Consider the following 23233-nt stretch of genomic DNA (forward strand, 5'->3'; position numbering starts at 1 on the left):
TTATGCACATGACACAACCCTGCTTGCTGAAACTGAGGAGGAAACCTTTTGAGATTGACTTATTTCACTCAATATAGTGTCCTTTAGATTTATCTATGTTTTATTTAATGGACTCATCATTATCTTTGCAGTTGCATGTTATTCCATTGTATGTACACAACTTAATTTGTTTATCCATTGATAGGCACTTAATTTGTCCCCATTTTTTGGCTGTTGTAAATTATGTTGCCGTTTGTATATGCCTAGGATTATTTTTAGTATGAAGGAAAGCACATATGAAATACTTAGTGCCTGGCACACATCAGTGCCTTGTATAGTGCAGCTATTTTTTTTTTCTGATTTTCTTAATTTATTTTTTCTATTATTAACTTGGATTTCCTTTGGATTTCCATTCAGTCATTGTTGCACTTTTCTCATCTCCCTATCTTCCCCCCCGCCCAGTACAGTCCCATCTTGGAAAAGTAAAACAAAAATTATTTCATTGTTTTGCCATTCCTCCCCCAGGTGTACTCCACTATGCAGCCTTTGCTCTGGACTTCTGTCATGACAAAAATACTTAATAACATATCCTTTTTAAACAGTTTTCTCCCTCATCTGTTTCAATTCAGTGTACATTATTGAACCCATCTTTCTTAGTCTTTCCCCAACCCCGATGTCAGTCCTGTTTTACAACAGAGTACAGCTATTTCTATTGTTAATTTCACTTCATATTAGAACCAGTTGCCTTCAGATTAATTCAAACACATGATAACCCTGGGATTTCTGTAGAACTGTGTCCCATATTTTTGTCCGTGGTTGATTTTGGGGAGTGGGTCACCAGGCATTCCTTTTTAGGTGCCTGTGGGTGATCTCACACCTCCAGCTAAAATGCTGAGCATCTTTATAATTTGCAGTACTCATGAACTCTTCACCTTATTTTTTATTAGATCTAAGATAAGAGAGCTGGACAATGACTAGTGCTGATAGGAGGAGAATTGATGCCTTTGAGCATCAAAGAAAGGTTTTAGAGAAGGATCTTGAATATACCATGGACTGCCAAGAGAACAAACAGGTTCGTCCTGGAGAAAGTGAAGCCAGGCTGCTCCTTGGAGGCAAGGATTCTGAAGCTTCATCTGACATACTTGGACATGTTGCAAGGTGGTATCAGTCCTTAGAGAGGGATGTCTTGCTTGGGAGGGTGGAGAGAGAGGAAGATCCTAGATGAGATGGATTGATTCAGTGACTGGGGTAATGGAGGTAGGTGTGTGAGAGACAGTGAGATTGGCACAGGACAGAGCAGAGTTTAGGGCTGTTGTATATAGGGTTGCTATGAGTTGCAGGCAACTTGACGGCACATAACAACAACAACAACAAGAATGGAGGAGGAAAGGGGAAAGTAGAAATTAATAAAGATTGAACTTGGAGTTGGGAGTGGGAAAACAAGGTCCATAGAAATCAGAGAGATTATTATATGAGAACACTGGAATAGGGTTTTAAAAAAGTCTGTCTCTCTTCAGAATCCTCTTTCACGTGGAGAATGGTAGGGATTGGTTAAATTTTTAATTCTACTCTGTCTGGCTTTTCCTTCTACACTAGATAGTCATTAGGCCCAAGAAGTCATTAAAGTGTTTAATAAGGTTATTAAATTGAGTAACTGCTGCTGCTGAGGCAATTTTCATAGGAAATCCATATTATTCTTGGTGTGGAGCTCCAGAGATGTCCTCTGTGGCTGACAGGCTGTCAACATTCCTCTGAAGGATGGTGGGTAACATCATGAGGGATGCATCTAATTAAGGGATTATGGGGGAACCCTGGCTTCCTGGGTGTGCTGTTCATAGCTGGAAGTGTGGTGAACTTCACTAATTCCTACTAATTGCGGGGTGGGGGAAGGGAGGCCATCTGAAATATAGAATATTTTAAAATAAATGTACTTTTTTGACTTTCAAGGTACATATTTTAACTTCAGCCAGGCTAACTAATTGTTGTCGGGCACAAGTCTTAGGAGACCTTAACATCACTAAGCCACTGAAGCCATCAGAATGATTTTCAGTTACTTCTATATAAATAGTTGATTCTGGAGTTCTTTAAGTTACTTAAAAACACATTGTTCCTAGTGAAGCTCTGGTAGCCTAGTGGCAAAAAGCTGTACTGCAACCCCAAAGACTCACGGTTTGAATCCACCAGATGATCCTCTAGAGGAGGAGGGGAAGGAGGGGCAATCTCCTCCTGTGCCAGTCAGATCTGATTCCATAGAACACAAGCAGGGGGGAAAAAACACATCAAAAGACAGCACTCACCACAAAAAACCCTTCAGTTTGTTCTTATAGATCTTAAAAATGTCTTCTGTAGCCTTACGCTGTTAAAATATACTTTACACCAACTGTTAAAAAATTCAGAATGAATTCATAGAGTTCAAGAACCCAAGTGGATAAGGTTCTCCTTTCAGGAAAAGTTTGATCTCATTTTCCCCCTTTAAGACATTCACTCACTTATGCATACATGTGTTATGTATTCAGTTAATGATACTGGATGTGCCAGGCAGTCAAATCTCACGAGATAGCCTTGCCCTGCGGAAGCATAGCATCTGGTAAAGGAGGCCTGCAGGTAATTGTAGTACAGGACAGGATGGTGGGTCGGGACTGTGACCGGGGCATGCCTGGACGCTTGAGAGGCTGAGTGGAGGGTAAAATAAATCAGCTGAGTGAATCACACAAGAGTTTCTAAAGGATCTGGTGACTGAGTTGAATTTTTAAAAATGAAATAGAGTTAGCAAAAACGAGATAAGGGAAAACAGTAGGTGATGGAGTGGGGCAGCAATCCAGGTAGTGGGAAAAGCATGTTTGAAGGTTGGGAGGAGAGGGGTGGTGGGCATGCTGGATCGGCGCATTAGGCTCAGTTTTCAGAGCTCTGTAGAGTGGAACCCATGGACGGCTGCATGTGCCACTTAGGAAGTTTGAACTTGTTCTTGAAGGTTAGAGGGGAGACTCTGAAGGGTTTTAGCGGTTAAGTGACATCATCATATTCTTGTCCTAGTGTGTGGAGGTGAATTGGATAAAGTCCCAAAGACCAATTAGCTGCTTCTGCATGAATGTTGGGCAAGAAGCTCACTAACCAAAGCAGTGCCAGGAGGAACGGCACTGCAGGTGACCCAAGAGAGGTGAATATGAAGGTCTTGGTCACAGTGGACTGATTTGAGGAGTAAATAAAAGAGAGACAATCCAGATAACTGGTTTCTGGCTGAGTTGAGAGGGTTATTATGGACACTTTTCTCTGAGGTGGGGAGTAGTGTGATGAGGAAGGGCCATGGACTCTGTGCCGAGTGCTCCTTAGTCTTCTGAGGGGGTCTTTCTAGTCTAGCAGCCTGACATGAAGGACCAGGGTCTGAGCTAGGGTGCAGAAAGTGGTTACAGTTTCTGCAGCTGCCTTCATTCACTTGGGGGGCTGGAAACCACGTTTCTGGATAAAGTCACCCTGAGCCTGCAGCAGCTGGGGGGAGCTCTCAGGGGCACAGCAGCTTATAAGAGAACAGAGAAAGTAAAGTTTGCCACCCACACACACATAGTGATATTCAGCACTCCAACCAAGTTAACAAACATTTTCAAGATGGAAAAAATGTTTGCGGTCTTAACATAGCAGTTACTTTTGAGTGTAGCATTTGAATTTGATTCTATATTCTTAGACGACATTTTCTTATCTTGTTTTTGAATTGTATTCAACATGTGCTTTCTTAGGTAATGATTAGACTTAATGAGTAATAAGAAAAACAGTAGTAGTTGTTGTGTACCCTCCAGTCAGAATCGCCCCATAGCTGACGCTCCAGTGGGTTTTCAGAGGCAAGTACTGTGAGCTTCTCAGGGCTCTATGATTTTCTTTCCCTGGAAAACTACTGTGTTACAATGTTTGCTGCTGAGTTTTTAAATTTGTACTTAAAAAAAAAGATAGATACTTAGCTTCCTGTTTCTTAAATGCTTTTTGCCAGTGTCTGTGGGAAGATCTCAATCCTTTAAATTTATTCTTTAATAGTGAATATAGCTTTCTATTCCCACAGTACTTAGAATAACCTGCCCAGTGCTTACATGTGAATCTTTTTTTAAAATTTATTTTATTTTTTATTTTATGTGTGTGTACCATCAAATCAGATCTGACAGGTACAGAAGGAGATTGCCCCTCCTTCTCCAGCCGAGCATCTGGTGGATTTGAACCGTTCACCTCTGGGAATGCATTGCAGCTTCTTGCCACTAGGCCACCAGAGCTCCCTGCATGCGAATCTTACAGCTTGGTTCTCCTGACAAACATCTGAGTCCTGGGTGGTGCAGTGGTTAGAATACTTAGCTGCCCATGAGAACTGGAACTTTGAGCCCACACTGAGGTACCTTAGAAGAAAGACCTGGCAACCTCCTTCCAAAAACCACCCACTGAAAATGCTGTGGCATGTAGTTGTACTCTGATACTCTCGGGTTTTTCAGGAGATAGAGTTGACTTGATGACAGTTAGTTCAGAAGACTAGCAAACTGCGCAAGTAGTTTGGGAAGGACACATTTCCGTTTCCAGATGCGCATTCAGTTAGTAAGTTTGTATTTTAGGAAGTTGATGAGCCAGAGTTTACCCCTAGCCTTGTGACTAAATTCTGTACTCTTTCCATGGAATGGAACAGATTGCTCAAAGCCAAAATGTTCACAATTGGGCAACAACTAACAAATAGGGGCAAAGTCTGATGATTTTCAGATTTTCCACTGCTGCCAACAACAGTGACTGGTTTGTGGCTATGTGGCAGTGGAGTAACTGCATTTTATCATTTCTGTTTAGAAACGTTTTTTTCTCTGAATTACAGCTTTACAGTGTATGCTTTTCTTTGCCTTTTCATTGTTGTTCAAGATCTATAAAGGTGTATTGTTTCAGTTACAAGTGTTTGCTTTCTCTTGTTAATGTGGAGTATTGAGCTGTTGAAAATACTTTGTTTTTTGTGTATCTGAAACCTTCTGGGTCTAGGTGGAAAGTGCAGCTGCCAGTAACCTCTGAGGGGCATGGCCATGTGATCTATCAGCTTTTAGGCGGAACTAACTTTTCCTTTAAGTTTGATAGGCTGCCAAGAGCCTATAGCACTCTGGGAGATCCAGGAAAAGATTTTAATTTCTTAAATTCAGAAGGAGAGAAATGAACTTTCATGTCAAAGGAAATGTTTCAATATATTCAGCTAATGGATTTGAAGGTCTCTAGTAGGGAGCTCTGGTAGCCTAGTACTAAGAAACTGTGCTGCAATTCCAAAGGCACGTGGTTCGAACCCAGCTACTTTTTGAGAGAAGAATGGGCAATCACCTTCAGTGTAATTAACTGCCTCTCAAAAGAATACAGAATCAAATTCAAATTCTACACTCAAAATTAACTGTTATGTTAAGACCACAATGGGTGGATTCCGACTTGGCAGTATAAAACAACAGTGGCATTGTTCTGGCAGCCTGGTGGTAAGAAGCTGCACTGAAGTGCTAACGCATGTTGTTCAAATCATCCAGAGGAAGAGACAAAGAGCATGATACAGAATTGGCTACTGTTTCTGATTTCCCTCTGGCAGGATTTACTTTATCTCAGATTCAGTTACCCTTTAAATTATGGATAGGCCCGTTTTATTTTAACAATTGTTTAATTGTCTCAGAATTTACAATGTGTTTTTAAGAAATAATGGCTAGAATGTTTCAAACTTCTCTGTGCTGTCATGTTTTCTATTTATTTTTCCTTTCTATCCCTTGAGTGAAGAGATTTTTTTCAGCAAGACTTGTTAGAGCATTTGATGCATAAACCTGAAGAGCAGTGATACAGGGGTCTCAAATGCACCAAAGTGTGAACTGGTGTTTCATATTTTTCAATCCTCTTTACTGTTTTTATGTCTCTTAAACCTAAATAGAGGCAATATGTCCAGAAGACCCATGATCTTTCTTCTTCCTCTTGTGCTCTGAAGTATTTATAGTCAGATATATAATTTTGCCAAAGTGAAGCTATGTGTTTTTGTTGTTGGTAGGTGCTGTTGAGTACAACTCATAGCAACCCTATGAACAACAGATTTGAACCATGTGCTATCCTGTGCCAACCTCTGATATACTCAAGCCTAATGTAGCAGTCACTGTGGCAGTCCATTCGAAGGGTTTTCCTTTTCTTTACCATCCATTCACCTTTCCAAGCAGGATTCCCTTCTCCTAGCAACATGCCCAGAATATGCGAGACAGAAAGCTTTGTCATTTGTCATTCTTGCCTCCAAGGAGCACTCTGGCTACATCATCCCAAGACATATCTGTTTGGGTTTTTTTGGAAGCTATGTGAGATGCCTAAACTTTCCACCTTAAAGTAAATCCAAGTTGTTGAAATTCAGTTCAGCTAGTAACCTTCATGGCCAGCTTAACATTTATGATCATTTATGATGCTGAATAAAAGAATATTTCTTTTACTTTCATTTTTAATCAACCTTTTTAAAAATAAAGAACATGTTTTGATAAGTATTGTTCTAAATTTTATGCCGTATTTCTAGTTCTATGTCTTTAAAAACCTGGATGAGATAGATTAATACAGTAACTGGGGCAATGGGGGTAGGTATGTTGGAGTCAGTGAGACTGGTTTAGCACAGGACGGGCTTCAGAGCTGTTGTGAACAGGGTCGCTATGAGTCATAGGCAGCTCAACAGCACAGAACAAGAGCATCTATAAAACCCCCCAATATATCCACTGGTATACATTTTGTATTTTAGACATTCCATGAAGCCATAAAGACTTAATGTGTTAGGAGTTATTTTGAATTAACCTCTCTTATGTAAAGGAAAATGCTGGTATTTATAGTAATAAATGCATTACTGCTTATTCTCAGGAGGCTGGGTTGCTCACACAGTTTCAGACTCTCACTGCTTCATGACCTTTGCTACCCTTACTTGAGCTGTAGGCAGTGATTTACCAGGTAAAGCCAGGGCCTGGAGTTTTAATTTAGAAAGATAAAGAAAATAAGACCCTTTTAAAATGTGATAAAAACATGAATGCTTTTTTTATGATTAAACATTAAAAATCAGTTTTTTAAATATTCTTTATTAACTTATTTGCAAATAATCTTATCATATTAAAGCTATCCAATAGCATCTAGTCCAGCTTTGCCTTATTTATAAATGCCATTTGTGGGGGGGGGAAACTTGGTTGTTTTGGTTTTTTTTTTTTTCACTTGGCCTGTAGTGTCTGATTCATTAATTTAACTTCTTGTTAAGGGAGTATAACCATATTGGTTAAAATTTCAGTTTTGTTCTAGTACAGCCATTTCTCTTAGCTCTTTCTAGTCCTCATTGAAATTCTGAAACACTTTCTATTTATGATGCCTTTACAGGAATTTGTTAGTGTCTGGGTTCGAGACCCTAGAATTCAGAAGGAAGACTTTTGGCATTCTTATATTGATTATGAAATATGCATTCATGTAAGTATGCAGTCAGTAGTCAGTAGAAATTATAATTTCTTTGTAGCATACATATGATGAGACATTATGATATATTTGAAATTAATAGAAGCTTTCTAGTTAAACAAATAAAATTTCAGTGATTAATAACTAATGCTTATGTCTTAAATGGAAGGTTAAGATGGTTCCTAAAATTTAAAAATTACTCTTTCATTATTTCAGTTGTTAAGATTTTAAGGTGTGATGCTTTTATGTATGAAGACATTAACCCAACTAAGTTCATGGTTAATGATTACAGCTCAGTTGTATTTCCTTTTGATTTGTGATAGCATATTTCTGGATAATATTGTCTGGTAAATAATTTTAAGAGGATATATTGTTCTCTGAGAAGAATGGGTGTGCAGTCTATAATCAGAAAGTAGGGGGAAAGTGCAATTAATTTACCTTATTCTAGTTTCTGAGTAGTTAACTTTATAAGCAAATTTTTGTTTCAAAATAACAGTCTAAAAATTTCTTGAACAATGTTACATGGTATGCAGACTTCTGTGACCATTGGGAAGAGAAGTCAGAAGGCTCTTTCTTTAAGGGACCCAATAATAAATATTTCCAGCTTTCCAGGTGGACACAAAGACAGTGCGTGAATGAATGAGCCTGATATGTCCTTGTCAAACTATTTGCAGAGACTGATGGCAGGCCAATTTTGGTTTATCAGCTCCTGGTCTTGGTAACACTTACTATTCTGACTGATTTAGTCTAGACTTCTCTTAGGAGCAGAGAGGCTGACAGAGAAATTAACTCCAGTCTAATGAATCTTGCCATTGTAAAGAGTTAAATTGATATGTTGGATACCAGCCATAGTCTTTTTAAAAATTATTTTCAAGATTCCACAACATAGAAAATAAGCAAACTGAAATCCCAAAGCTGCTTTTTTGACCCTTGTGTTATTGATTATTGCTGGCATGTGCTGTGTATATTTATTGACTACTTTTACTCATAAACTCACACCAAAATGTGTTTGTTCTGTGTGGAAAGTTAAAACATGCATATATAATAAAACACATTGTAAAGGCTTATTTAAAAATTAAATTTTTTTAATAGCCCCCTAACTTCCTCTAAAAAATCATGAATTGTTAATCATATGCTTTGTGGTAGGAATGAAACTGAGTTGTCCTGAGGAAGTAAAAGAGAGCCCTGGTGATACAGTGGTTAAAGTGTGTGGCTGCTCCCCAGCAGGTCCGTGATTGAACTCTGTAACTGCTCTGCAGGAGGAAGGTGCAGCAGCTGCTTCTGGGAAGACTGACATGCTCAGAGGGCCTGTGGGGTGGTTCTGCTCTGCTGGGATAGATGACGGCAGTGGGTTTTGGTTTTGATAAAGGAGGAATGAAAGTACTGGTTCTTTTCTGCTACATCAACAGCATGAAGTGTAAATCCAGCTGTCTCTGTCTCAAACCAAAAATGATCCTTTCAACAAATGTTACTTGGTGATGTTCTCGTGTGGTCTTTTTCTGATATGCTAGTAAGTTGGCAATGAATAAATCTTGCCTTGATGGATAGCTGAAACTAGCACATAAATTTAGAGGCATTTCATCTATTAGTAATCTCAGTTTCTTCTGCTCTGAGAGCTGCTTTTGCTTATCATTGTGTGTTGAAGACTGCACGGGCGGGCTGGAGAGTTCAGGTCTCCTCTTTTAGAAGTTTACCCGGAGCGCTTTGTTGAGAAGCTGGTGTTTACCTCCTTTCAGGTGACCTCGAGGGAAATGATATCAAATGACTCTGAAATCTCAACATGCACTTGGAATTTTAAACAAATGGATTCTAAAGTTAGAGATCCCATCTTATAGAATGAAGGATTTATAGGTGGATCTTATTCTGATGTAGCTTTAATGGATCTCCGTTTGTGGGCATGCACAGTGATTCAGAACAGAGGAATTAAAGGGAGTTTAAACTAACCCAGCCTGTACCCATGGTGACAGGAGCACCTGCAGTGGCCTTGCATTCTCTGGGGAGAGACAGCTGAGAGGGAGCCTTCCCCAGCCTCATTTTGGCACTAATGCTGGTGGAACACGGCCTGCTGACTCAGTCCCCTAGGAGCACATTAAAGTGAGACTGGACTCCACCCACGGCTGGCGTTGCTCTGCAAACTCCATCCTGTGTGCTTTGCTGCCATAGCACCAAAGATAAAGGGCAATCTGTCAGCCTCTCTGCATCCTGGGCTTTTCTAACCTCTGTAATAAGGAGCTGTGTTTCATGGAACAGTTTAAGAGTTAATGCACACAATCCTTTCAGATTTCCCCAGGAGAACCATCTGCTGGTAGAATAATAGCCATTTGTGGAATCTTAACGAATCTTGGGGCCAAAAAAGTATTTCTTGTTTAGCAGTGTAAAGATTATGACACTTTAAATTTTGAAATAAGTGCATAATGAGTGATATTATTTTTAAAAATGGTTAGACCAATATTTGCCAGTCTCTTCTTTCCCTCAGAGAAGAGACACACATATTTATCAGTCTTATGTTTACCTAAAGGAAAAGGATTGTGTTTTAGCTTAGGCTGAGGACTTGGTCTGCCTTAAGGTAATTGGAAATTACCTTTAAAACTGGAGTTTTATAGCAAATGACAGGAATCTTTGCATGGTACAGATGGTTAATGTGTTCAGCTGCTAACCAAAAGCTTAATGGTTCAAATTCATCCAGAGATACCTTGGAGGACAGTCCTGGGACCCTGTATCCATATAAACAATTCTGAAAAACCCTCCAAATACAATCTTATTATCATCCACATGGAGCCTTTGTGGGTTGGAATCAACTCAACAGAAATTATTGGTTGTGTCTGTGTGTATTTAGTGTTGTAAAAACCACATTTCCTCCCCCCCCTTTATTTCCTCTTTTTGCCAACAGACCAATAGCATGTGTTTTACAATGAAAACATCCTGTGTACGAAGAAGATACAGAGAATTTGTGTGGCTGAGACAGAGACTACAAAGTAATGCTTTGCTGGTGTAAGTGACTTAAAGGGTCTATTGTGGAGACATTTCTGTACTCAATAGCTAGAAATTCAGATGCTTTAAGGTGTAAGGGAGCTCTGGTGACCTTGTGGTAAGAACCTGCACTGCAATCCCAAATGCATGGGGTTTGAATCTGCCAACTCAGTCTCCTCCCTTGCGATTGATGGAAACGTGCTGAAGGGTTAACTAGGGGTTGGTTCTGACTTGATGGTACTCAACAAGAAGGAGAAGATAAGGTGTTAATGAATGCATTGCTTGTTGATTACAATATATAGCTTTAGATTTGTAGTTACTTCATCTCAATGTAAAATGTTATCATTTGATTCCCACTAACTTTTAGGGATGTTGACCTTGAAGGTTTTCAGAACTACTACAAGGTGAATTATTCTCTAATTGGTATCATTGTAGCTTTTCTAGTAGTTGTGCAGTCAGTGTCAGGTGCCATTTGCCTTACTGTAACTAAACCACCCTTGATTTGATAATTTAAAAAACACTATTTCTCCCCCTCTCTCCTAAGACAACTGCCAGAACTGCCGTCTAAAAACTTGTTTTTCAACATGAACAATCGCCAGCACGTTGACCAGCGGCGTCAGGGGTTGGAAGATTTCCTCAGAAAGTAAGTGTACAGAAATTCCCGTGGTCAGATCACAGATGCCAGCAGCACTCTACTAAGTCAGTGCCCTGATCCTGTGGGAGAAAGCTTAGCTGCTTGTGAACGGCTATTTGCTGTAGAGATAAGCTTGGTGGTTCATTTCCTATATTAGAGCACCATCTTGTGGCGTTTATCATATGGTACATATTTGGGACCAAAGCTAGAAAGCAAGCATTGTGTTGAGTCAGATCATAGATACGTAGTCCTGAAAGCCAAATAGCAGATTCAAATTGCTTGGGAGTTTAGCTGACAAAAGTAAAAAAAATTGTCAGAAAACAAATATACCAAATTAAAAAGACACTTCTTAAAACTGTCTTTATCATGCCTAGGTTTAACAGATCAACATCAGCTTGACAGTGTGCTGCTAATACTCTCTGACCTTCTCCCCTCAGTGGAATGCCTTCAACTCTGCTGTTTATAAGGATGCTTGTAAGAGAGAACTTGTTGGCATTTGAATAGTCTTCTTGGGGTTCTAACTCTGGATTATTTGATGACGTAGCTGCCACCTTCTTACTGGCGATTTGGGCAAGTCGTTGATGTCCTTTGTTCCTGTATGTCTGTATTTGTGAAATAGAGTTACTAATAGAACCAACCTCATAAGGTTGTGGAGAAGATAAATGAGTGAATATGTATATACATAACTCACAAAAATACCTGCCAAGATAATGTGCACTGTCTAGTGTTGACTATTATATGTATTTTAATACACTTAGGAATGTAACTGTTTTTTAGCTAATTTTCTAAGTTCCTGTTTTGTACATGTGGAAATGTGTTAAACCACAGGCCCCATTCTCCTGAACCCTCTTTCTTTTTCAGGATCTGAAGTAATCTCCTTTGAGTTCACCAGATAGCACCTTAGAGCTCTCTGAAATATACTGCCTTCTCCCCATGTGACCCTCTCATCAAAGGATGTGTATTAACTATGCATATGAATATTAACATTTACTGCTATTATAGTGCCTTTCCTTTGAAGGGGTCACAGAGACATATAGAAAAATCCAGGATTATAAATTGTGGAAGGGCGTGAAAGGAACAGAAAAGAGAGGAGAAGAAACTAGAAGAACTGATTATAGTGAAACAGTAGTTGAGCCAAGTCCTCAGAAAAATACGACAGTGGTATTCTTTGGGGTATTTCAGCATGACAGAACAAAGACCTGCCTGCTCACGTTGTTTCTGCCTTTGCCCACGGGGATGGCTCTGGTTTCAGTTGTCTGCATGAGGCCCAGGTGGCTGATGGGCTCTTCCTTAAGATGCGGTCTCAGTGGCTCTGGTTTGCAAGAGTGACCCTTGTTCCAGATGCTTCCCCAGGGAGGCTGCCGACTAACTGGCCATTGCCAAATGAGGACGAGGCAGAGGTGACCAGATCAGCACCAGGGAGCTGACTGCCATGTGCAGAGTAAAAGCGTCCTTATTTGAGGTCAGAAGGCAGCATGTGTCTCTGTGTTGATGTTGCTAGTTAAGCACAGGGCATGTGTTTTTGACTAGGAATCGCTTGTTTTTTAACACAACCCTTCCCCTTCACAGTTGATCTGCTAGAATGAATGAATGAATGCCCAGTGTCCCTCGACTGTAGTCGGGCTGAGCTGTACTAGGTTATTTTTTGCATACGATAATAGTTTGACTGCTTGCTGGTTGTACTTGGTACCAATGTCAGAGTGGCAGGTGCCCTGGGTCAGGAACCTGAGGAACCAGTTTCCAGGTTTTTCAGGTATGTTGGCTCTTGATTTTTTTCCCTTTTATGTCACCTTGGAAAAAGTCACTTAGGTCCTTTGAAACTTTAGGATATCGTAACACATGCACTGCCAACCTCACTGGGTGGTTGTGTTGTTCAAATGGTGGCTTGGAAAAGTCTCTCAAAGCATGGCAGTGGTCATTCACCCAGTAGATGTTATTGATTGCTTTGGGCCAAGCAGCAGGAATATAGGCCTGTTCCAGCCAGACAGAAATCGTTGTCCTTGTGCAGGTTCCATTCTGGTGGCACAAGCATTTGTACTCTGCTACCAACTAGAAGATTGAAAGTTGGTGGTTCAAATCCTTCCAGTAGCTTCGTGGAAAATAGACTTGATTATTTATGTCCATAAAATTCCAAATAAAATCCAAATTCCCTTCACTCTGACTCCTGGTGTCCTCATGCATTAGAGTAAAATCACTCCGTAGGCTCCTCTGTGGCTGGAATCTCTATGGAAACGGTCTGTTCACCCATAGTGCTGCTGGGAGCTGTTAGAACTGGCAACTTCCAGGATAATAAGAGAGCACAAACTGTGCCACCCAAGGACCTTTTCTTACAATATAAAGACCCTATTGAATTACCATGTTGGAGTTGCATGTATCTTGTAGAAACCAGATCATGAAACAGACAGTGGGTTCTCTTGTGATGTTGTTTATTCCACTGTGTTAAGTGACCATTTGTTTTCAAGCTAATGAGTTTCACATAAAAAAACAAAAACAAACAAACAAAAAAACGCCACAAACCAAACCCTCACAAAGTTGATGTTCCTTTGTGGTTCCTTTGTTCCTTTGTGGCTAAAGGAAGCAAGGAGTCAGAAACCACATGATGGTGGGGTTCTTCTGGTACTCCCCTCCCTTTTCCCTGTACTCTTTAGATTCTGGAGCATAGCTCTCCTGTTATTTGTGCAGTTCTAGGCTGCTGCCCCTGGTGCACTCCTCCCTGAATCTTCTTTTGAAACTAGATATGGTGTCTAGTTTGGCCCTGTGGTCCTGACTTCTACCTGCCATCTCTGAAGTCTGCTACCCACCTTCTCAACAGCCTCACTTGCTTGCTTGGGGATCACATAGGAACTTGCAAGGGAAGGCAGCGTGGAAGGTGAAGTATGTTTGAGTTGTAGGGTTCTAGAAGGTGTTTTAAAAATTTGGTTCTGATATAAAGTTTTGGTTCTTATGCAAACCAAAAGCATTATATATGGTCAAACTCTTTGAAATAAAAATGCTAATATAAGTGTATATTTTCATTTTAAAGTCACTTGCTTAATAATGCAGAAGAAGGATGGGAAATACCATATTTTTAGTATAACAAGGTACCTGTCCAGACATTCTCAGAGAATAAATTAGAAAATGGTTTGATTTTGCCAAGTAAGAATAATTTCTGCAGGTTATTTCAAGTTATTTATTATTAATTATTTACTAATAATTATTGCACAATTTATTTATGTTATGTGCTTGGGATTTTATATGCTTTATCTCAATTCTTAAATTCTTAACAAAGTTGAATATTATTATCTCTATTTACACATTTATTTATCTAAAAAAAATTAAAACAATGGAGGAACTACCTTAATAAGAACTGGCAATCACACTCTTCAATGCTAGCAAAATTTGATCTGTGTAATTAGGAACTTTTACAAAGATATTAATTTTTCTTCCATTGCTTTAGACTTCTTTTCCTATTACAAATTGAGAGTTATTTTTACTCTTAGTAATGAGAAAGTAAGCCATGGACTGAAATGATGAACTCTCAGTAAGTCTGTAACAATGTGTGATGGCGTTCTTACTAACTTTTAGCTTTGACAACTGCATCAAACATGAGAGCCAGCTTTCCTTCTTTGCTGACTTTATCCCATTAAAATTTACTCTGCATTTTAGACTTTTGTATTACCTTTTTGTATTTCTTAAAAAAGGTAAAGAATATTTAGATCTAAAATTAAAGAAGAATATATTTTAGAAAGGCTAACAATGAAATAGTGCAGCTATATATATGCATGAAATACCTATTTTTTTTTTTTAAATAAGTCTTTGTGTTCAATAGAGGGCACCACAGCACAGATCATGAATGTCTTCAATGAATATGTGTAGGTTTGGATTTTTTTCCTCCTCATGGTAAGGGTCAACAGCAGGCTAAATTTGAAAACTTCCCCTCTTCAAACTCCTAACCTTCTACGTATTATATAGGCATACCTACATATCATTATATTGGGCTCAGTAGACCCAGGACATCCTGAGTTAGGCTGAAATAATTTTGTATAGCTTTACTCTTTTCCCAACGTATGATTAACTGCCTCTGAAAACCTGCTGGAAGGTCAGCTATGGGTTGGTTTCAACTTGACAGTACTCAACAACAACAAGCCAAATATAATACACTTAATAAAATCTTGTTGAGGAAACCCAGATTTTTCAAGAGTTTAGGGGGAAAGTAGAATCTACTTTGTTTTGCTTCAGATTTTTATAGAGAAGTAAGTTTTGACTTATGTTGTAAAACTCTTTTCAGAAACTCCTTTAAAAATCTAGAGGGTTTTTATTTTTTTGTAAAAAAAATTGTAGATTCTTGAAAGAGGAAAACATTTGTTTTTATGGAGGTTTCTAAAATGACATTTTTATTGACTGCTTATAGAATACTCTTTATGTTTAGTTTGACGTTGATTTTTTGCTATTAGATTTGTTTATAGAAAACATGGCACAAATATGAGTAGGGAAAGAAATATGATTTAACATTATTATGGTGGCAGTCTGACATACAGTAAATCAAACATCACTTGCATGAACTAATTACATTCACCAAAACAGATTGGGAGAATATTATTAAAATTTTGTATTTTAAATTTTGGAATGGAAGATCGAACTATAGAATAAAAAGTGCAAAATGATGATTTTCACTTATTTATAACTCATACCTATGGAGTAGTGTGAGGCCTTGGTGGTGCCCTGGCTTAGTGCTATACTATGAATCAAAACAGCTCAGTGGCTCAGACCCACCAGCTATATCACAGGACAAAGATAAGGCAGTCAGCTTCTGGAAAGCTTCCAGCCATGGAAATGTTGAATCCTGTTGTGTTGCTATGAGATGGAATTGGCTCATTGACAAGTGAGTTTTTTCCATGGAGTCTGATAGCATCAATTTAGCCAAAGAGACAGAAACAATTAAAAAAAGCAAACCTGTAGCCAAGCAGGCTCATGGCATTTGAACCTTGGGCCTGTGAGGGTGTACTGAAGTTCCCTTCCCCGTGTGTCTCCCTCCCTGGTCTGAAATGAGTTGCGTGTAATTGTTTCTTCTCTTCACTTCTGGTCCTCCTTCTTGCCCTGCAGATGGCAGTATTCAGCAGACAAGAAAGCCCTGGGAAATAATGAGTCTAATGTACAGTAAAATTGGAAATTGAATTATAGCACAAGAAAAAGGACAGTAGCCTTGAGGTCCTGATCAACCTGGACCCTGATCACTTTTGTTTGCTGTATCCATGTGTTAGGTTACTAGCAAGTTAATAACAGCACGTGAGCAGTTCAAGGCTCAGTAGAATTGCTTTAGACATGAAATAAAGCTAAAATGAATTTGTGTCCAATATCATTGGCATTAGTGCTCATTACTTTGGTAGCGTAATGCCTCAAACCATCTAAAATCAATTTTAAAGATTACCCATTATTTTATAAAGAAAATAAAACACATTTCCAACAGAAACAAAGCAGTGAATGTAATCCTGTGAACAGTTACTTGTCCTGCAGCTGGCAGGAAACCGCTGTCAGGATACAGGGAACACTCAGCTGCAACTTCAGAGTGAACTAAAGTTAATATTAATGGGTTGTTGCTCTATAACTCTTTGCTTAATTTGAAGTATTTAAAACAAGAATGGTAAACATTTGGAAATGTAGCAAATAAATCTTGAAGGGTAGTAAAAGGGATTTACTACTGTACTACTTGGTAAATGAATGTCTATCATGTGACACGGTCATCTTCTGGGAGAACCCAGGACAGAGGACACAGAAGGAGAGGAAGTTAACGTTGCTGTGCTTGAGATACTCTCTTTTAAAAACTGCAGAGGTTTTCTATTCCTGTCAGTGGAGCGCTCGAGATTATTTTATCAGACTGTATTTGCAAATGCCTTAAAGCAAATGGGACTGCTAGATTTTGGCTTGTTGTTTTCAGACATACATTTACTTGAATTAATTCTATTTTGTTTTGAAGAAAAGTACATGGCAATTGAGTGACCTTGAATTTTAGATAAATTGGTAATAGTGCCCAAAGAAATTTCCTTTTTTGTTTAAAAACCCAGGTGATAAACTAAGGTTTATTTGGTCTCAAATATATAATCTACATTTCATAGATTTCTATATGAAAAGTTCCATTTTGGACAAAATTATGCTTGGATTTTAGGTTTCCACCTTTCCACTTCATACAACTGGTCTTAGTGTCATGTGTTGCATTATAAATGAACTATTATTAACTAATTATAAACTATTAGTAATTAAATTATCATCCATTATAAGCTAAAAAGATAAACCCTGTTTTTCTTTTTTACATTTTAAAAAAAATGTTAAGACAGCTTTGCTTAAATGTAAATACTCTAACTTGATTTTTTATTCCAAGACATGCATTTCAGAAAAATGTGAATTTGAGTACATACAAATTTTGCTTCAGGGTTATTTTTAGTCTTCCATGTGAGAGTTCTGATGTCTTGATGAAATCTGTTCTATGTTTGTAAACTTTGATATTGAATATGGGAAGGAAGCTCTGGTAGGGAGTTACATTGCGAATCCCACAGTGGATGGTTTGAATCCACCAGCTGCTTCTCAGGAGGGAGGATGGGCTAACTCCTCCTGTGCTGCTTATAGCCACTGCAAACCCTCTGGAAGGTCAGCTATTTGTTGATTCAGACTTGACAGCAATGAGGTGTATTGTGTGTGTGTACCTATCATAAAATTATCTTATTGTAAGTAAATATATATATATATATATATATATATATATATATGGACCAGGATCACCTTCATTTGTTTGCTCATTTGGACAACATACGTATGTAGTGCCACTAAAAACTGGAGAAATTGCTAGTCAAATTTAGTAGATTTTTAAAAACCACCTGTCACCTCAGTCCTTATAAACATGTACATACATACATGCATACTCTATAAAGTTTGAAAATGTAAAACATGCTGAGAAATGTATGTATTGGTTTTTTAATATATGTTTTAATACCATAGGCAGTTGAGTTTTGAAGTTTCATGTCAGCCTCTTCACTAAAGATCACAGAATTAACATGTTGGTCTGCAATAAAATTTTTTTTAAGTAGAGTAAATTTCTATGACCATATAAGCAAAATATTTCCATAATTAATCCACATGGTCCCAGCAGATGGTTAAATTGAAGAAATGTCCTTGAAGTTATTCTTTTAACAGATGTTTTTAACTATTACCTTCATGTTTTTACTCACCTAAATTTCCAAATAATTGAATAAAAGTTAACATATGCTTTCATCCCTTTAATAGGCTTCATCTGTAATTGATGCAAAGTTTACCACAGTAAAGAAAGGCCTTCGTCAATCTATTTCTATATGTTTCTCTCTTGCCCATCCTGTTATTTTTGTCCATCCAATTGTCATCCCCCAGATGACGTTTCCTTTTTTATCTTTTATGTAGGGTCCTACAGAATGCACTTTTGCTTTCAGACAGCAGCCTTCATCTCTTCTTGCAAAGCCATCTGAATTCAGAAGACATTGAGGCATGCGTTTCTGGCCAGACAAAATACTCAGTGGAAGAAGCAATTCACAAGTTTGCCTTGATGAACAGACGTTTCCCTGAAGAAGATGAAGAAAGAAAAAGAGAAAATGATATAGATTATGACTCAGAGAGGTATTTTCCTTGTATTTTGATCGAATATACAAGTATTTATGTAACACATTGCACCCATATGTATGAGTGTGATATATATACACACCCTTCACTTTTTTGTTGATGTAATACTAAGATAATGAAAAAATTAATTGACTGAGATTTTATTGAGCTGTGACAGCTCATCATAGTAGTCTTCACACACACCTCCACACTGAATTAATGAATGCAGTAGAAATTCAATTATCTGCATTCTGATTATGTGACTTTCATTTAGTCAGACTTGAATTATTCGCGTTTAAATTATCTAGCTAAAAAAATATCCAACTGCACTCCAAATGGCTAATTAAAAGTCCAAATTTCCTGTCTCTCTTTGTGACTGGAGATAATTAAAGTTCTCCTCTGTTACTCAGGCTTTGAGTGTGTTGTGAAAACCAATTTCCTCTTTTTATTATTTCCCCCTCTTTTCTTTTCCAGTTCATCCTCTGGGCTTGGACACAGTAGTGATGACAGCAGTTCACATGGATGTAAAACAAGCACAGCTCCCCAGGAATCCTGAAAAACAATTCCACTTTACTCTCTTAGTAATGTCAGAGTATATCCAGATATAGAGAAGAATGCTTGCTAATAATATATTCTTACCTAAAGCTCACTGTTCCGATATGAAGTATTTAAATTCCAAGGTTATTAGGTTTATTAGTGGTATTTCTTAAGCTGTTTTACTTTGGTTAAGCTGCTGTAAAAAAGCTAAAAGCCTGTGAATGCAATACCCATCCTCCACAGGCATAAATTTTTGGTAAGCAAGATCCAGCTTTCAAATGAAGTGGTTTACATGTTGGAAAAACCTGGTTGGCTTTACTGAATTTTGAAAGTAATAAAAAAGATAATAGCATTTAAAACCAAGTCACAGGGTTCTTCCTATCAATACAGAAATGTTACAATGAACATGTATTTGCTAAGCATGTATTATATTAACCTTAACCACTATGAAGAGTATCAGTGAGGACTACATTGCCTCTCTGACATGTGGTTGATGTTTTGTGGATACCTCACCTGTACTGGGAAAACACTTTGCATTTAGGTGTTCAGTTGAAAAGCTAAGTAAGAGTATTTAACCTTTCCAGTATTCTCTTCCTCTTTTACCCTTAGATGAAAAATGTATCTCATTCATAGGGCCATGTTAAAATACTGTTTACATCTTAGAGGAAAAAAACCCATAGTACTAGTATTCCACTTGGAATGTATAGATTCAGAAAATACATTTTCATTATCCAAAATCAGCTTACACTAATGATTTTTGGAAGAGGATAATTTGTTTTCATTATCATTACATAATTAGAACTACAGGTTAATGATTTATTTTCTGGCTACAATTGCAATTTCTTGTCATTAAGTAACGTTCATTATCAGTGATGGTTAAATGTCACTTATCTGTAAGTCAGAGGAAAGGTCTTGCAAAAATTGGTAAATTTCGGTTTACTAGTAAATAGTCTAATTTATAAAAAGATGTTAACTTACTAATTACAAAACTAATTATTCATTTAAGAGAGTCCATTCTTTTTAGGCATCTACCAGAAGATAGGTATAATTTCAGTATCTTCTTTCTAAAAACATTTTTTTCTGACCCAAAGATAAGATGCTTTAGATAAACTATTTTCAACATCAGATTTCATACTAAGGATAATTTTTCGAGATAATTATCGAAGCTTCTTCCTTGTTGAATAGTACAGATATCTTTGTGAAACTAACAGGAAAGTGCTTTTCACATAGCTGGTATAACTTGTTGCTTTAATTAAATGTTACCTGGCCTGATTGGATGTAACAATTTTAAAAAATGCAGCCTTTTAATTTTATTTTAATTAAATGTTTTAAATTTTATTCTGCTACTTAAAAGTCTTTTTAATGTTTGCAAGAAAGAACTAACAGGGGAAAAATAAATGTAGAAAAAGAATGATTTCCTTATTTTTCCCTTCTTGTTTTCTTTGTTTGACCTAAAAACATCATTGAACTTTTATAAATATTTTGATTGATGTATTTTGGATATTATTACCTGAGATTTCTTATTTGAATACAGAGGAAGGGGGACGCATTTAGCAATTTCTTAGTATCTTGCTAACATGTAAAGTTTGCCATCCAGGCTTTTAAGAGTGACTCCACTCCTTGGGCAATGTATATTTGAATTTGCAGTATTTCTGTCTTAGAGTAGTTTTGTAAAAGCATGTCGTATACCACCAGTTGTCATTTAGAGATGATGTATCACAGCCAATAAAAATTGGTACGAGGTAATACCTAATACTTTGGCATGTAAACATCATTAAATCATCGTTTTCACATTAAAACATGGACAAACCCCAACTTTAGTTTGTTGGCTCACTTATTTTATATGAGAAAATGTATTTCTTCTGACAGATGTAAATCCAGTGTTATTTTGTGTTATCAGGGATTTTTTCATGGAGGATGTTGAAAATTTCAGATTAATTTTCACCAAATTTACCCAGAATTTGAAGTTTTAACCCCAGTATAGCCATTTTAATTTTAAAACGGAATATCTTGCAGCTGTGATATTGATTTGACTGAACTTCATTTCCCAATGGTTTTCTTGCTTTTTGTTCAAGCTGCTTTTTTCCCCGTCATATTTTTTATAAAGCTTTATCTTTTGAAAAAGAAAACAATATTGTAAGTAACTAAATGAAATAGAATATATTCTAATCCTGAATGTTTTATGATTTACATACAGCAAATACTTCATTTCCCTAGGTAGCTCTGAAAAGGTAAACTATTCACTAATGAAGTTAATTTATGGAGGTAAAAACCCCTAGTTTTAGATATAACTCAGATGCCAACAATGAAACTCAACAACCTGTTACTTAGGCTTCTTTCAAAGTTTCAGTTGGAGTAAAGGGATTTAAATTTAAAAATTTCAAATTTTAAAAACTTCCAAGGAAAATATACATGTATTCTCAATAAGCAGTCCGGGTTTTTTTAAGCAATTATATCTTCTAAGATTACATAAAGATTAAATATATTGCAGGAGCTTTCAAAATCTAGTTTGAGGTCATTGAATAATTATAAAACTGATACGTAATAGAAAAGCAAAAGACTAGAATTTTCTTTACAGCTATTAAACATTTATACAAATTTGTTTTGAACTCAGTTGTGGGTTTGTTTTTTTCTGGGGAGGTGTACTTAATGTTATTAAAGTACTCTTGTACAAATAAATATTTCCATTTTTGAGCTGTAATGTAAGAAACCTTTTCAGGAAAGGCCTCTAAAAATTTTAAGGCAAAAAGAACAAGACAAAAATGCTTAAATGTTTCTAAATAGTCTTTCTCTTGGTATTTAAGTTACGTGGTTGGTATCCTTTGAATACAATGCAGCATCTCGAGAGGAAACAATTTCTTTTACTACAATTTTGTGATTTTTGTTTGTTTAGAATATGGATCCTTTCTCACTTTTGTTTTATATAAATACATTTTAAAATGACAAGATGCCATCCGAAATTAGGTATTGCAGTTTGACATTCAAAGCATAGATAAAGCTTTCTTTACAAATAGAGGTCATAGGAAAAAAAATAGCTAAAAAATATTTAGAAGAATATAAATAAGCAACACTTTCCTTAAAATCTTAAACTATTTACAAAGGATTTTGGCCCTATTCTTTGCCATATGCATTTTACAACCGAGACATAATTGCCCCTTTAAGTCAGACACAATTGCTCTTCACTTGCTGGAAACTTTTCTAGATCATTGTTATGAGCAGTGCATTGGGCACAAATTTTATTTTAGCCTCTTAAACTGGTGGTTAATGACCCTTTCCCTCTGTCTTCAAAATTCCTAAGATTTCTTTTCAAAAGAGAAAAGAAAATAGAGAAAAATAAAGTAAGCCACAAATTTCTGCTGAATTTATACTCTGCTCTACAGATACTATGCAAATGTCTTATGCTAAAGAGGAAAATACCCTTTCTCCCCCGACGAGAAGTGTAGATTCATCCAAAACCCCACACCGCTTGTCTTTGCTGCTACAGGCACAGCACGGGCATAACTTGTGGTTGTGTTTTTGCTAGTTTCTTACCTCTGGGCCTTCTTTATAGCTTTGCCCCCCACCCCACTGGCGGTGGCGCTCCCGCCGCTGCACCCCGGCCGCCTGTTGGCTGCCGCGCCGCCTCGCCCCGCGCGCACTCTCCGCATCGCGTCCCGCACACGCGCGCTCCCGCCGCCTCCTGCCGGGCGGCGGCAGCTACTGGGTGGCAGGTAGCGAGCCCGGTCCAGTAACCCATGGCAACCGCCCTGGTAACCCATAGCAACTGCGCTGCGTAAAGGATAGGAGTGGGGGGGGGGAAACAACCCAACGCGCAAGGAGTGAAGGGGGGCGGCGGCTGGTGCTTGGGAGCAACCACCACAGAAAGATTTACTGCGCAGACCTGCAGCGCCCCCTCCCCTGCCCCACCTGCTTCTGTTGTGGCTCTCGAGCCCCCTTCGCAGCGTTAAAATCACTAGATCTGAGGAATGTATTAAAGCAGAGAGGTCATGGATGGTGGTTTTGGGGTGAGAGGGAGCTTTGAATACGGATGACCCTCCAGGTCTTCGGGCTCAATGGCATCCCGGGGCCCCATTGGTGTAAGCGCGTATCTCG

The 23233-nt window shown here is 37.9% G+C and overlaps 1 protein-coding gene across 1 annotated transcript in view; it reads left to right on the forward strand.

Moving 5' to 3' along the window:
- Positions 1-19160, forward strand: part of SNX10 (sorting nexin 10) — a 34320-nt gene extending 15160 nt beyond the window's left edge. Inside the window, exons 2-6 of the mRNA XM_006896105.1 lie at positions 7330-7416; positions 10292-10392; positions 10916-11014; positions 18410-18622; positions 19079-19160. Coding sequence (XP_006896167.1) covers positions 7330-7416; positions 10292-10392; positions 10916-11014; positions 18410-18622; positions 19079-19160 — 582 coding nt within the window. The remainder of the gene's footprint in view (positions 1-7329; positions 7417-10291; positions 10393-10915; positions 11015-18409; positions 18623-19078) is intronic.
- The last annotated feature ends 4073 nt before the right edge of the window (positions 19161-23233 follow it).

Source organism: Elephantulus edwardii, unplaced genomic scaffold (assembly GCF_000299155.1).
Source record: "Elephantulus edwardii isolate Elephantulus edwardi_28Jun2011 unplaced genomic scaffold, EleEdw1.0 scaffold00182, whole genome shotgun sequence".
Taxonomy (NCBI): domain Eukaryota; kingdom Metazoa; phylum Chordata; class Mammalia; order Macroscelidea; family Macroscelididae; genus Elephantulus; species Elephantulus edwardii.